Raw genomic sequence first — 14,898 nt, forward strand, 5'->3', positions numbered from 1 at the left:
TGACCGTTTTTGGAGTTAGTGATACGCAGCACTCACTTCTTCACCTCCCTGCCACCACACCAAGCCATACCAGCCATCCCCGCCCGATTCCCTAAACAACCAAACTCCCACGCATAAAACAACCTCAGACATCTGATTACTGTCGGCTGGAGTGGCTGTGCGGTTCTAGGTGCTACACTTTGGAATCGCGTGACCGCTACGGTCGCAGGTTCGAATCCTGCCTCGGGCATGGATTTGTGTGATGTCCTTAGGTTAGTTAGGTTTAATTAGTTCTAAGTTCAAGGCGACTGATGACCTCAGAAGTTAAGTCGCATAATGCTCAGAGCCATTTGAACCATTTTTGAACCATCTGATTACTTTACAAACGAGTTACTGTCGTAAATAATTGACCTTGGGCGTATAAAATCTTTGTAGCTGATGAGGCAAAACCAGAATTGTATCGGTTTTATTCATTTTCTTATTCGCCCATAAACTAATGATTAATCACAACCTTAACTGGTAAACCAAAAAACTGAAATGATATGTGGCTAGGTTCTCCCAACGGGTTGGCCAGTCGCCTGCTGCAAGTCTTTGGAATTGACTCCAGCGCGTCGATGGGGATGAGATGATGTGGAGAAGACAACACAACACCCAGTCCCTGAGCGGAGAAAAGCTCCGACCCAGCCGGGACTCGAACCCGGGTCCCTTAGCATGGCATTCTATCGCGCTGACCACTCAGCTACCAAGGAAGCCACCAAAAAACTAATTCGCACATCCTTATGTAATTCAGAATTGTCCTCTACACGTCGCGAGCGGCTGATTCACGGTCATGATACACACATCACAAAACGTTTTGCGTCACTTCGGTTCCCAGAGCTCCTGAAGACAGACGTTGACTGTGGATATTTCATCACAGACACAGTCCCTTTGCCTGTTCAGAGATGTCACTAAACTCGCCCAAAGATGTAAACAACATTCATAAGCACAGCCTATTAGACGGAGAGGGTCCGACAGCCGATCAGTTCCAGTCATTCTACCAAGAAGAAAGTACACGACTCGTGTTGTGTGTACTTCAACCATGCCTATACGGTCAATTTTGCAGTTCGATCTCGTCCGCATTGTTACTTTATGCCAGGAAGTGCTCTCAATTAGGGAGGTGTTCAGGCATCTCGAAGCGAACCCAAGCGATGTTGTTCGCACATGGAGGAAATACAGAGAGACAGGAACTGTCGACGACATGCCTCGCTCAGGCCGCCCAAGGGCTACTACTGCAGTGGACGACCGCCCCCTAAGGAGTATGGCTCGGAGGAACTCTGGCAACAACGCCACCATGCTGGATAATGCTTTCGTGCAGCCACAGGCGGCCTTGTTACGACTCAAACTGTGCGCAATAGGCTGCATGATACGCAACGTCACTCCCGACGTCCATGGCGAGGTCCACCTTTGCAACCATGACATCATGCAGCGCGGTACAGATGGGCCCAACAACATGTCGAATGGACCGCTCAGGATTGGCATCACGTTCTCTTCACCAATGAGTGTCACATTTCCCTTCAACCAGACAATCGTTGGAGATGTTTTTGGAGGCTACTCGGTCAGGCTGAACGCCTTAGACACACTGTCCAGCGAGTGCAGTGGATGACTGGACAAGAGTGATTTGTGGTCATGGATCGCCGTATGCCCCGTGGCTATTCGATGGAAAGGCGATGCTTTGGCTACTGGCGACAGAACTCTACCAGCCACCACGTGCAATGCCAACAGTGGAGGACAGAGGACATGCTGATACAGTTGTTGTTGTTGTAGTGGCCTTCAGTCCTGAGACTGGTTGATGCAGCTCTCCATGCTACTCTATCCTGTGCAAGCTTCTTCATCTCCCAGTACCTACTGCAACCTACATCCTTCTGAATCTGCTTAGTGTATTCATCTCTTGGTCTCCCTCTACGATTTTTACCCTCCACGCTGCCCTCCAATACTAAATTGGTCATCCCTCAATGCCTCAGAACATGTCCTACCAACCGATCCCATCTTCTAGTCAAGTTGTGCCACAAGCTCCTCTTCTGCCCAATTCTATTCAATACATCCTCATTAGTTATGTGATCTACCCATCTAATCTCCAGCATTTTTCTGTAGCACCACATTTCAAAAGCTTCTATTCTCTTCTTGTCCAAACTATTTATCGTCCATATTTCACATCTGTACATGGTTACACTTCATACAAATAATTTCATAAACGTCTCCCTGACACTTAAATCTATACTCGATGTTAACAAATTTCTCTTCTTCAGAAACGCTTTCCTTGCCATTGACAGTCTACATTTTATATCTCCTCTACTCCGACCATCATCAGTTATTTTGCTCCCCAAATACCAAAACTCATTTACTACTTTAAGCGTCAGATTTCCTAATCTAATACCCTCAGCATGACCCGATTTAATTCGACTACATTCCATTATCCTCATTTTCCTTTTGTTGGTGTTCATCTCATATCCTCCTTTCAAGACACTATCCATTCCGTTCAACTGCCCTTCCAAGTCCTTTGCTGTCTCTGTCAGGATTACAATGTCATAGGCGAACCTTAAAGTTTTTATTTCTTCTCCATGGATTTTAATACCTACTTCAAATTTTTCTTTTGCTTCATTTACTGCTTACTCAATATACAGATTGAATAACATCGGGGAGAGGCTACAACACTGTCTCACTCGCTTCCCAACCACTGCTTCCCTTTCGTGTCCCTCAACTCCTATAACTGCCATCTGGTTTCTGTACAAATTGTAAATAGCGTTTCGCTCCCTGTATTTTACCCGTGCCACCTTCATATTTGAAAGAGAGTATTCCAGTACACATTGTCAAAAGCTTTCTCTGAGTTTAGAAATACTAGAAACGTAGGTTTGCCTTTCCTTAATCTAGCTTCTGAGATAAGTCATAGGGTCAGTATTGCCTCACGTGTTGTAATATTTCCAAACTGATCTTCCCCGAGGTTGGCTTCGACTATTTTTTCCATATGTCTGTAAAGAATTCGCATTAGTATTTTGCAGCCGTGACTTATTAAACTCATAGTTTGGTAATTTTCACATTTGTCAACGCATGCTTTATTTGGGATTGGAATTATTATATTCTTCTTGAAGTCTGAGGGTATTTCGCCTGCCTCATGTATCTTGCTCACCAGATGGTAGGGGTTTGTCAGGACTGGCTGTCCCAAGGCTGTCAGTAGTTCTAATGGAATGTTGTCTACTCCGGGGGCCTTGTTTCGACTCAGGTCTATCAGTACTCTGTCGCGCTCAAGAAAACACAGGACATGAACACGTTTGACAGAATTATGTACTGTGTACTGTAGAGGACGAGTATGGAGATGATGATTGTTTATATGAGCATGACAACGCACACTGTCTTGAAGTAGCTCTGTGAGGTAATGGTTTGGTCCAATAACACTCCTGAAATTGATTGGCCTGCCCGGAGTCCCAACCTGAACCCTGGTTAGTTACATGAAATGACATTGTTCACTGTACTTGATGACGGTCTGTGCCCAAACTGGTTGTACAGTAAATAATTTTTTTATCAGCAGCTCTTGCCACTGTATTTAGACACAGTCGTAATTTCAGTGAGTTTTGTGGTTGTGTCACCCAGTGAACCTGAATACAATAGTAGCAGACACAGTTTCGTATCTACTGAAGGGCTTGGCCGGTGACGTCTATCAACCTCTCCTTCTGTAGGATGTCACCACAGTTGAGGCATTCGTTTGGCGCCACCACTTCGAGCCAGTGCACCAGAAAAAGAGTATGCCAAAACAAAGAAATGGAAGGAAGTTTACAGTTAAACGTCCTACCGACAGAATTGTTATTAGAGGTGGAGCGCAAGTTCGCATTTACGAAAGGAAGGGGGAGGAAATCAGCTGTGCCCTTTTCAAATGAACCATCCCCGCATTTGCTACGAGTGATCTAAGGAAACCACGGAAAGCATAAAATCTGGATGGCCAGATGGGGATTTGAAATGTCGTCCTCCATAATATGAGTGAATTACGCTCGCCATGGTGCCTCCTCTCTCAGTATCTTTGTATAGCACTTCCATCTTTGCTTGGCAGTAGCTTGCCATCTGAGATCTTAATATTCGTATATTCATACTGGTTTTATCTGAAAAACAATGCCAACTGGGGTGGCTGAGTGGTTCTAGGGCCTACACTCTGGAACCGCGCATACGCTATGGTCGCAGGTTCGAATCCTGCCTCGGGCATGGATGTGTGTGATGTCCTTAGGTTAGTTAGGTTTAAGTAGTTCTAAGTTCTAGGGGACTGATGACCTCAGAAATTAAGTCCCATAGTGCTGAGAGCCATTTGAACCATATTTTTTGAAAAACACTAATCTCCTTCTTGAATATTATGTGAAAAGTCAACTGAAAACACTGGAAATAATATTGGATCTAAGACTAAACCTTGTGGAAAACAACAAATGATATTTGTCTTACAATAAACATTCCCAGGATTACATTTTGAGTGTTCAGTGCATAAGGGAATCAAGTCACAATAAAGGCCATTCCCTTTTCAAAAGACCCATCATAGCACTAGCCTGGAGCAATTTAGGAAACTCATGGTCAACGTATTTCTGGATGGTTGGACAGGGGATTGAAACATCATCATCCCGAATGTGGGTCCAGTGTATTAAGGGCTGTGGCTCCATTCTCGGTATCTTTGTCTGGTACTTCTACCTTTCAACTACACATTCTTCCCATCTGAACTCACTCAAGGCAAATGCCGGGATGGTTTCTTTGAAAGGGCACAGCCGACTTCCATCCCCTTCCTTCCCTAATCCGATGAGACCGATGATATCGCTGTCTGGCCTCCTCTCCCGAAAAAAACCAACAACTCATCTGAACTCTTAATGATCATACATTCAAATTAGTGTTATCTGAAAAAATTAATTCTTTTTGTTGAATATTAGATGAAAAGCCAGTTTAACAAACTGTAAATAATATCGGACCTAAGACTAACCTTGTGGCAGACCACACATTATATACTAGTGGCCATTAAAATTGGTACACAACGAAGATGTGCTACAGACGCGAAATTTAACCGACACGAAGAGGATGCTGTGATATGCAAATAATTAGCTTTTCAGAGCATTCACACAAGGTTGGCGCCGGTGGCGACACCTACAACGTGCTTACATGGGGAAAGTTTCCAACCGATTTCTCATAACAAACAGCAGTTGACCGGCGTTGCCTGGTGAGTGATGCCTCTTGTGAGGAGCAGAAATGCGTACCATCACATTTCCGACTTTGATAGAGGTCGGATTGTAGCCTATCGCTATTGCGGTTTATCGTATCGCGTCAATCCTGCTCGCGTTGGTCGAGATCCAATGACTGTTAGCAAAATATGGAATTGGTGGGTTGAGGAGGGTAATACGGAACGCCGTGCTGGATTCCAACGGCCTCGTATCACAAGCAGTCGAGATGACACGCATCTTATCCGGACGGCTGTAATGGATCGTGCAGCCACGTCTCGATCGCTGAGTCAACAGCTGGGGACGTTTGCAAGACAACAACTATCTGCACGAACCCTTTGACGACGTTTGCAGCAGGACGGACTATGAGCTTGGAGACCATGGCCGCGATTACCCTAGACGCTGCATCGCAGACAGGAGCGCCTGCCATGGTGTACTCAACGACGAACCTGGGTGCACGAATGCCAAAACGTCATTTTTTTCGGATGAATCCAGTTTTTGTTTACAGCATCATGATGGTCGCACCCGTGTTTGGCGACATCGCGGTGAATGCACATTGGAAGCGTTACGACCCGTGACTCTACCCTTCATTCGATTCGTGAGAAGCCCTACATTTCAGCAGGATAATGCACGACCGCTTTTTGCAGGTCCTGTACGGGCCTTTCTGGGTACAGGAAATGTTCGACTGCTGCCCTGGCCAGCACATTCTCCAGATCTCTCAGCAATTGAAAACGTCTGGTCAATGGGGGCCGAGCAAGTGCCTCGTCACAATACGCCAGTCACTACTCTTGATGAACTGTGGCATCGTGCTGAAGCTGCATGGGGAGCTGTACCTGTACACGCCATCCAAGCTCTGACTCAATGTCCAGGCGTATCGAGGCCGTTATTACGGCCAGAGGTGGTTGTTCTGGGTACTGATTTCTCCGGATCTATGCACTCAAATTACGTGAAAATGTAATCACATGTCAGTTCTATCCGAATATAATTGCCCAATGAATACCCGTTTATCATCTCCATTTCTTCTCGGTGTAGCAGTTTTAACGGCCAGTAGTGTATCTATCTCAGAATAAATTTTTCCATGTTTACAATTTTTTTGAAATCGGTGGCACTGTTTTTGCACTCGTTTCTTTAATTATGGCCTGAGCAACATGGTGGGTTCAGCTGTTTACCATGCAGATATGCGGATGCTGTGTGACAGTTTGTCAACGTGTGCAGTTCGAGCGACCCGGCGGGTGGCCCTCTTGCCGGCTATGTTCTCGCTGCTGCTGCTGCTGGTGGTGGTGGTGGCGTCGACGTCTGCGTCCGAGAGGCCGGCGCGGCGCTTGCCAAACGAAGACGCGTGGGCGGCAGGTGGGCACGTCGACAACCATGTGTCCGCTGAGGAGGAGGCGCGCTCCAGGCAGGAGGGGAGGGAGGCGGCGGCGCTGGCTGACGTGGCCAGGAGCGTCGTGGCCAGAACCGCCTCCACCAGCCAGGTCAGTCTGGGATGTTCGTTCGTGATCCACAAAACGAGACCAGTGTCTTAGGTGTTATGAATCTGCTACTGCTGAACTGTGCTAGAAGTCAGCTTGCGATCTAAAATCAATCATTAAACTCACAGAAACACATACACTTAGTATGAAATATTGATACATATGTGTACATATTTCCGTCTAGTCAGCGCGTACACAACTTTCCCCACTAGAGCTCGCCCCGCTAAGCACAACAGCGCAGGCGCTGCGCTCGTCCGTCTACACTCTACGAGATGGCGCTGCCATAGAGACGGACCAAATTCTGCTTCCTCCGATCCGCGTATTAATATGTAACGCAGCCAACGAGATTGCTCCTAACGTAGAACCTTTTCTTCTCGCGGATCACACTCGCGCAGTGATACCTGAACGCGCGAGATATTATAACGAGTGTACAGACCTTCGATTAGTCAGTCTGCATTAGTCTGCATTAGTCCATAGTCAAGTTTCAGTCTGCGCCTAATAAGATTACCATATTCCTGTACATAGCCTTGAAGAGAAATGAATAGACACTTTGTCAAGTATCAGAGATATGTGAGAATAAGATTAACGTACCAAGACCAAAGGAAATTCAGATTGTCAATTGCAAACAGCATCCAGAACCAAGTTACATAAAATCTATGATTTTTATTATTTTAATAAATGTGTGTGAAAATTAATCAAGTTTTGTTTAAAGTTGGTCACCGTCAATCTGCTACTCTAAGATTGCAATTGGCATTTCTATCGTCTGGCCTAACGGCAGAAGATAAACACGCCACGATAAGACCACGAGACATATTGCTGACACTCGCTTACTTTGTTAGAGCGACAAGTCAAATAATCTAATAGTGTGTGTACCGAAGGTCGTACAGTGCGCACACTACAACACATGAACACACAAACGCACACACACTCTCTCTCACACACACACACACACACACACACACACACACACACACACACACACACACACATCCAGAGGAGAGGAGGAATCTAAATGAAACTTCGCTGGTTGAGAAGTTGTGTGATGTTATTTCGTTGATAACAGAATTCCTGGCCACTGTGGCCTAGCAGCTCTAGGCGCTTCAGTCCAGAACCACGCGGCTGCTATGGTCGCAGGTTCGAATCCTGCCTCGGGCATGGACGTGTGTGACTTCTTAGGTTAGTTAGGTTTACGTAGGTCTAAGTTCTAGGGGACTGATTACCTCAGATGTTAAGTCCCATAGTGCTCGCAGCCATTTGAACCATTTTTTTGAGGACACTGATTAGCACACTCGACTCACATTCGGGAGGATGGAGTTTCAAACCTGCGTTCGGCCATCCAGATTTAGCTTTTCCGTGCCTTTCCAAAAATCGCTTCTGCCAAACGCTGGGATAGTTCCTTCGAGAGGGCATAGCCAGTTTCCTTTCCCAACCTTCCCTAATCCCAGCTTGTGCTCCGTCTCTAGTGACTACATAGCTGACTAATCTACTGCTCCCGCTCTATTACTCACTGAGCCAAACAGAATAAGTCTAGGGTACTTGATGTATCCCCCCCCCATGAACCACGGAATTTGCCGTTGGTGGGGAGGCTTGCGTGCCTCAGCGATATAGATGGCCGTACCGTAGGTGCAACCACATGTGAGGTGTATCTGTTGAGAGGCAAGACAAACGTGTGGTTCCTAAAGAGGGGCTGCAGCCTTCTCTGTCGTTGCAGGGGCAACAGTCTGTATGATTGGCCTTGTAACACTAACCAAAACGGACTTGCTGTTGTGATACTGCAAACAGCTTAAAGCAAGGGGAAACTACAGCCGTCATTTTTCCCGCTGTCCTTAGGTCAGTTAGGTTTACGTAGTTCTAAGTCTAGGGGACTGATGACCTCAGATGTTAAGTCCCATAGTGCTTAGAGCAATTTGAACCAATTGATTACAGAATCGTGTTACATTTAGAGAAAAGTGGACAGTATGAACCCATCTATCTGTATGATATGATATTCCCTCTGGCCTAGATGGATGTGCTGATGCAGTTTGGGAAACTGCCTTAAAGCCATTGCATCTTCTCCTGAGGCAAGCTGGCCCACAACTCTGGCATCTGGCCTTTGATATGCCAGATAATGTCAGTGGGGCGGAGTTGACATCCAAGCTGGCACTACACATGTTCTATTGGGGACAGCTGTGGGGTTCTTGCTGGCCATTGAAGTACCTCATCATCATGCAGGCATTTCGTGAGACATTTGCGATGGGTGGACAAGCATTGTGCTGTTGTAAAATGGCACCAGCATTATCTCTAATGAGAGGTCACCTTTGAGGATGCAGAATGTTCATGACATACCATTATGCTGTCAGAGTTCCCTCAGTCAATACTGGTCATCACCTGTAATCATTTCTCATGGTTCCCCATACCGTGATGCCCAGAGTAAAACCATTGTGCCTCTGCAAAAGATTGTAATATTGGGACCAAGGTCACCACCACACTTCCCAACGATGGCCATGAAGGGTAATGGACAATGGTGATTCAAAATGGTTCAAATGGCTCTGAGCACTATGGGAGTTAACATCTGAGGTCATCAGTCCCCTAGAACTTAGAACTACTTAAACCTATCTAACCTAAGGACATGTCAGACATCCGTGCCCGAGGCAGGATTCGAACCTGTGACTGTAGCAGTCGCGCGGTTCCGGACTAAAGTGCCTACATCCGCTCGGCCACCCGGCCGGCTAATGGTGATTCATTGCTGAACATAATGCGACACCATTCATCAGCAATTCATGCTTCCCAGTCGCTGCACCACTTGTGTTGCGGTGTTAATGACAGTCTACGAGTGGGAAAGTAATTTCCTACTTTGGCTGCTGTTAGTCTATGACATAAGGTGTGGAATAATACAGAATGTTGCAGGGGCTCCACTGACAGTTCTAGTACGGCAAGCGCGAATCTGAAGGGGTAACAACAACGTGTTTGGTGCACAACAGGGCGGTGATCCATTCCGGCCATTAAATGTGGTCGACTGGAGCCTTGATGAAGAGTATGCTTGCCCTCCCATTCCCGTGCAGTGCTACATCAGAGAACTGTAATACCCAAATGTCCCTCAAACCTGATACTGAACCATTTGACCATTTGGCAAACGGAGACCAATAATGAGGCCCTTTCAAACTCTGTCAGTTATTGATAACGCTGTCTCACATGAGTATGCAGCGTCTCCATTTGTTTCACAGTGATCATCCAGAATCTGATTCTGTTTTGTGCCCTTTTTGTACCCTACTTGGCCTAGTAACAACATCAAACACAAGCAAATTAATGCTCTCTGGTTGCTATTCTGTCTGTGGCGGAGAGCTGCAACTCTAAGTCGTTTGTGTTTCGTACCTCTAATAGTGTATACACGTGAAAAGGTACATTGGTATCTAACCGTGTCCCTCCTGAGTGTCGTCTGGTGCATTTCCTCTGATGTTCAGACAGATGTTGGGACGGTGAGTGTTGCAGTGTGCAGCTGCGCTGAGCCCAGAGAAACACTGCACATCACATCTTTAACCAATGTCGACAGAAAGGATTGGTTTGTTTCGCATTAGAAACGAAATTATTTTATCGGCGAATATTTTATGTGCCCATTCGATAGAGCGGTCCCAAATTAGTCTAGTGCGATATTCACGTGACGTATTAACAGTGACAGTGAAACAAAAAGAATGAGTAGTACAAATGTAGAGACTCTTCGTGCTCGTATTGTGGACGGCTGAGATACAATGCGCCATTCTCCAGGGCTGCATCAGCGCATCAGGGATTCCATGCGACGGAGGGTGGATGTACGTATCCTCGCTAACGGAGGACATTTTGAACATTTCCTGTAACAAAGTGTTTAAAGTCACGCTGGTACGTTCTGTTGCTGTGTGTTTCCATTCCATGATTAATGTGATTTGAAGAGAAGTAATAAAATGAGCTCTAACATGGAAAGTAAGCGTTTCCGGACACATGTCCACATAACATATTTTCTTTCTTTGTGTGTGAGGAATGTTTCGTGAAACTTTGGCCGTACCTTTTTGTAACGCCCTGTATACATGAATGTTCCAAATGCAGACAGATGCTCGTCGCCTACAGACTGCACAAAATACGTCACCGCAGCCCATGCAATTTCAGATGAATTTCTAAGGTCGTTATCGTGCTCGAATTTTACGTAAGAATGACAACATGGAAATACTGTGTAACAGCGTGTCCCTGTAATGGGCGCAGAAATACACTCCTGGAAATTGAAATAAGAACACCGTGAATTCATTGTCCCACGAAGGGGAAACTTTATTGACACATTCCTGGGGTCAGATACATCACATGATCACACTGACAGAACCACAGGCACATAGACACAGGCAACAGAGCATGCACAATGTCGGCACTAGTACAGTGTATATCCACCTTTCGCAGCAATGCGGGCTGCTATTCTCCCATGGAGACGATCGTAGAGATGCTGGATGTAGTCCTGTGGAACGGCTTGCCATGCCATTTCCACCTGGCGCCTCAGTTGGACCAGCGTTCGTGCTGGACGTGCAGACCGCGTGAGACGACGCTTCATCCAGTCCCAAACATGCTCAATGGGGGACAGATCCGGAGATCTTGCTGGCCAGGGTAGTTGAATTACACCTTTTAGAGCACGTTGGGTGGCACGGGATACATGCGGACGTGTATTGTCCTGTTGGAACAGCAAGTTCCCTTGCCGGTCTAGGAATGGTAGAACGATGGGTTCGATGACGGTTTGGATGTACCGTGCACTATTCTGTGTCCCCTCGACGATCACCAGAGGTGTACGGCCAGTGTAGGAGATCGCTCCACACACCATGATGCCGGGTGTTGGCCCTGTGTGCCTCGGTCGTATGCAGTCCTGATTGTGGCGCTCACCGGCACGGCGCCAAACACGCATACGACCAGCATTGGCACCAAGGCAGAAGCGGCTCTCATCGCTGAAGACGACACGTCTCCATTCGTTCCTCCATTCACGCCTGTCGCGACACCACTGGAGGCGGGCTGCACGATGTTGGGGCGTGAGCGGAAGACAGCCTAACGGTGTGCGGGACCGTAGCCCAGCTTCATCGAGACGGTTGCGAATGGTCCTCGCCGATACCCCAGGAGCAACAGTGTTCCTAATTTGCTGGGAAGTGGCGGTGCGGTCCCCTACGGCACTGCGTAGGATCCTACGGTCTTGGCGTGCATCCGTGCGTCGCTGCGGTCCGGTCCCAGGTCGACGGGCACGTGCACCTTCCGCCGACCACTGGCGACAACATCGATGTACTGTGGAGACCTCACGCCCCACGTGTTGAGCAATTCGGCGGTACGTCCACCCGGCCTCCCGCATGCCCACTATACGCCCTCGCTCAAAGTCCGTCAGCTGCACATACGGTTCACGTCCACGCTGTCGCGGCATGCTACCAGTGTTAAAGACTGCGATGGAGCTCCGTATGCCACGGCAAACTGGCTGACACTGACGGCGGCGGTGCACAAATGCTGCGCAGCTAGCACCATTCGGCGGCCAACACCGCGGTTCCTGGTGTGTCCGCTGTGCCGTGCATGTGATCATTGCTTGTACAGCCCTCTCGCAGTGACCGGAGCAAGTATGGTGGGTCTGACACACCGGAGTCAATGTGTTCTTTTTTCCATTTCCAGGAGTGTATATCCTGTAATCACCAGAATCTCCAGCAGGGATAGCACCTGGAGGGTGAGCTGCCACACAGCCACCGCTTGAGTTAGCAGCCACGTGTTGCCTCCACTCACGACATGATGTGGTACTGACGATCACTCTTTTTTTAATTCATAGCGTATAACCATCTGGTGAGCAAAATGTATGAGACAGGTGAAACACCCTCAGACTTCAAGAAGAATATAATAATTCCAATCCCAAGGAAAGCAGATGTTGACAGATGCGCAAATTACCGAACTATCAGTTTAATACGTCACGGCTGCAAAATACTGACGCGAATTCCTTACAGACGAATGGAAAAACTAGTAGAAGCCGACCTCCGAGAAGATCAGTTTGGATTCCGTAGAAATATTGGAACACGTGAGGCAATACTGACCCTACGACTTATCTTAGAAGCTAGATCAAGAAAAGGTAAACCTACGTTTCTAGTATTTGACAATGTCGACTGGAATACTCTCTTTCAAATTCTAAAGGTGGCAGGGGTAAAACACAGGGAGCGAAACGCTATTTACAATTTGTACAGAAACCAGATGGCAGTTATAAGACTCGAGGGACATGAAAGGGAAGCAGTGTTTGGGTAGGGAGTGAGACAGGGTTGCAGCCTCTCCCCGATGTTATTCAATCTGTATATTTAGCAAGCAATAAAGAAAACAAAAGAAAAATTCGGAGTAGTTACTAAAATCATCGGAGAGGAAATAAAAACTTTAAGGTTCACCGATGACATTGTAATTCTGTCAGAGACAGCAAAGGACCTGGAGAGCAGTTGAATGGAACGGACAGTGTCTTGAAAGGAGGATATAAGATGAACATTAACAAAAGCAAAACGAGGATAATGGAATGCAGTCGAATTAAGTCGGGTGATGCTGAGGGATTAGATTAGGAAGCGAGACACTTAAAGTAGGAAAGGAGTTTTGCTATTTGGGGAGCAAAATAACAGATGATGGTCAAAGTAGAGAGGATATAAAATGTAGACTGGCAATGGCAAGGAAAGCGTTTCTGAAGAAGAGAAATTTGTTAACAATTATTGTATAGATTTAAGTGTCAGGAAATCAGTTCTGGAATTATTTGTATGGAGTGTAGCCATGTATGGAAGTGAAACATGGACGATAAATAGTTTGGACAAGAAGAGAATAAACGCTTTTCAAATGTGGTGCTGCAGAAGAATGCTGAATATTAGATGGGTAGATCACATAATGTGGAGGTATTGAATAGAATTGGAGAGAAGACAAATTTGCAGCACAACTTGAGCAGAAAAAGGGATCGCTTGGTGCGTTATGTTCTGAGGCATCAAGGGATCGCCAATTTAGTATTGGAGGGCAGCGTGGAGGGTAAAAATCGTGGAGGAAGACAAGAGATGAATACACTAAGCAGATTCAGAAGGATGTAGGCTGCAGTAGGTACTGGGAGATGAAGAAGCTTGCACAGGATAGATTAGCATGGAGAGCTACATCAAACCAGTCTCAGGACTGAAGACCACAACAACAACAACATTGCTGCTGAAGCTGAACTGACGAACAGGCAATAAAAGTGCTTGGAAGTGGCAGGTTATGGGCCAAAAGGTTTTAGTTTAGATCCCACGTCAGTCCTAAGGACTGTATCTCTCATTTAACGCTTCTTAAAACTCTGATAATGTTTGCTAATGTGAAAAAAGACTAGTAATACTACGTTCTTTAGTCAAGGTACTTTATAAAACGATTCCATTTTTCTTGCAATATTCCGAATGGTTCAAATGGCTCTAAGCACTATGGTACTTAACATCTGAGGTCATCAGTCCCCTAGAGTTAGAACTACTTAAACCTAATTAACCTAAGGACATCCCACACATCCATGCCCGAGACAGGATTCGAACCTGCGTGGTTCCGGACTGAAGCGCCTAGAACCGCTGGACCACACCGGCCAGCGCAATATTCCGACAACTAACTTCTTAAAGTCCTCTGACTGATGTGTTCGTCACTACAAGTTTTTAACGACAACACCTCCCTCTATGTAGATACGTCTGCTAGGGCTTTCAAGCGGTTACAGATGTTCCTCTTTCTCATCTGAGTCCTCAGAGCTACTCTGTTATACTTCCCTATGGGCACATTGACTTGATAAGATCCTAAAAAGCCGAGTCTCAATTCGTTCAATAAATGCTATCATGCCTACTAGATAACGACTCCAACCCATCGGATAATTAAACCTATAAGACAAACTCAAACACTATGTTCGATTCGGTATCCATTTTACAGTCTTTCCACGCTGGAAGGACAATAACTCCGCCCTCGTTCACTTTTCCTCCATGACAATTTTCGGCTTCGAATGCGATCTGGAGGACATTTATTTTTAAAAATGTTCGGTTTCGTCTGTGTTGAATACACTCCTGGAAATGGAAAAATTATTGATAACTGAAATCACTTCAACGTATAAGAGCTTTTTTTAAAATCGAAAACAGCTGTGTTCAGATGGAAACCACGCCAACCACAGCGTGCGACATCTATAGGACACTAACGACCGGGCGATTTAGCAATACTATTGAGAGGAGGCATTCACATATCATTTGGCATGTGGTATGGCGCCATGTTTCCTTAGA

At 46.3% G+C, this 14,898-nt stretch overlaps 1 protein-coding gene across 2 annotated transcripts in view; it reads left to right on the plus strand.

Moving 5' to 3' along the window:
* The window catches only part of LOC126292163 (uncharacterized), a 105,626-nt gene that overhangs the window by 69,536 nt on the left and 21,192 nt on the right, over window positions 1-14,898 (plus strand). For both annotated transcript variants that reach the window (XM_049986000.1, XM_049986001.1), the window contains exon 2: window positions 6,408-6,667. In XM_049986000.1, the coding sequence (XP_049841957.1) occupies window positions 6,408-6,667 (260 nt within the window). The remainder of the gene's footprint in view (window positions 1-6,407; window positions 6,668-14,898) is intronic.

This window comes from Schistocerca gregaria, chromosome 9, assembly GCF_023897955.1.
Source record: "Schistocerca gregaria isolate iqSchGreg1 chromosome 9, iqSchGreg1.2, whole genome shotgun sequence".
Classification (NCBI taxonomy): domain Eukaryota; kingdom Metazoa; phylum Arthropoda; class Insecta; order Orthoptera; family Acrididae; genus Schistocerca; species Schistocerca gregaria.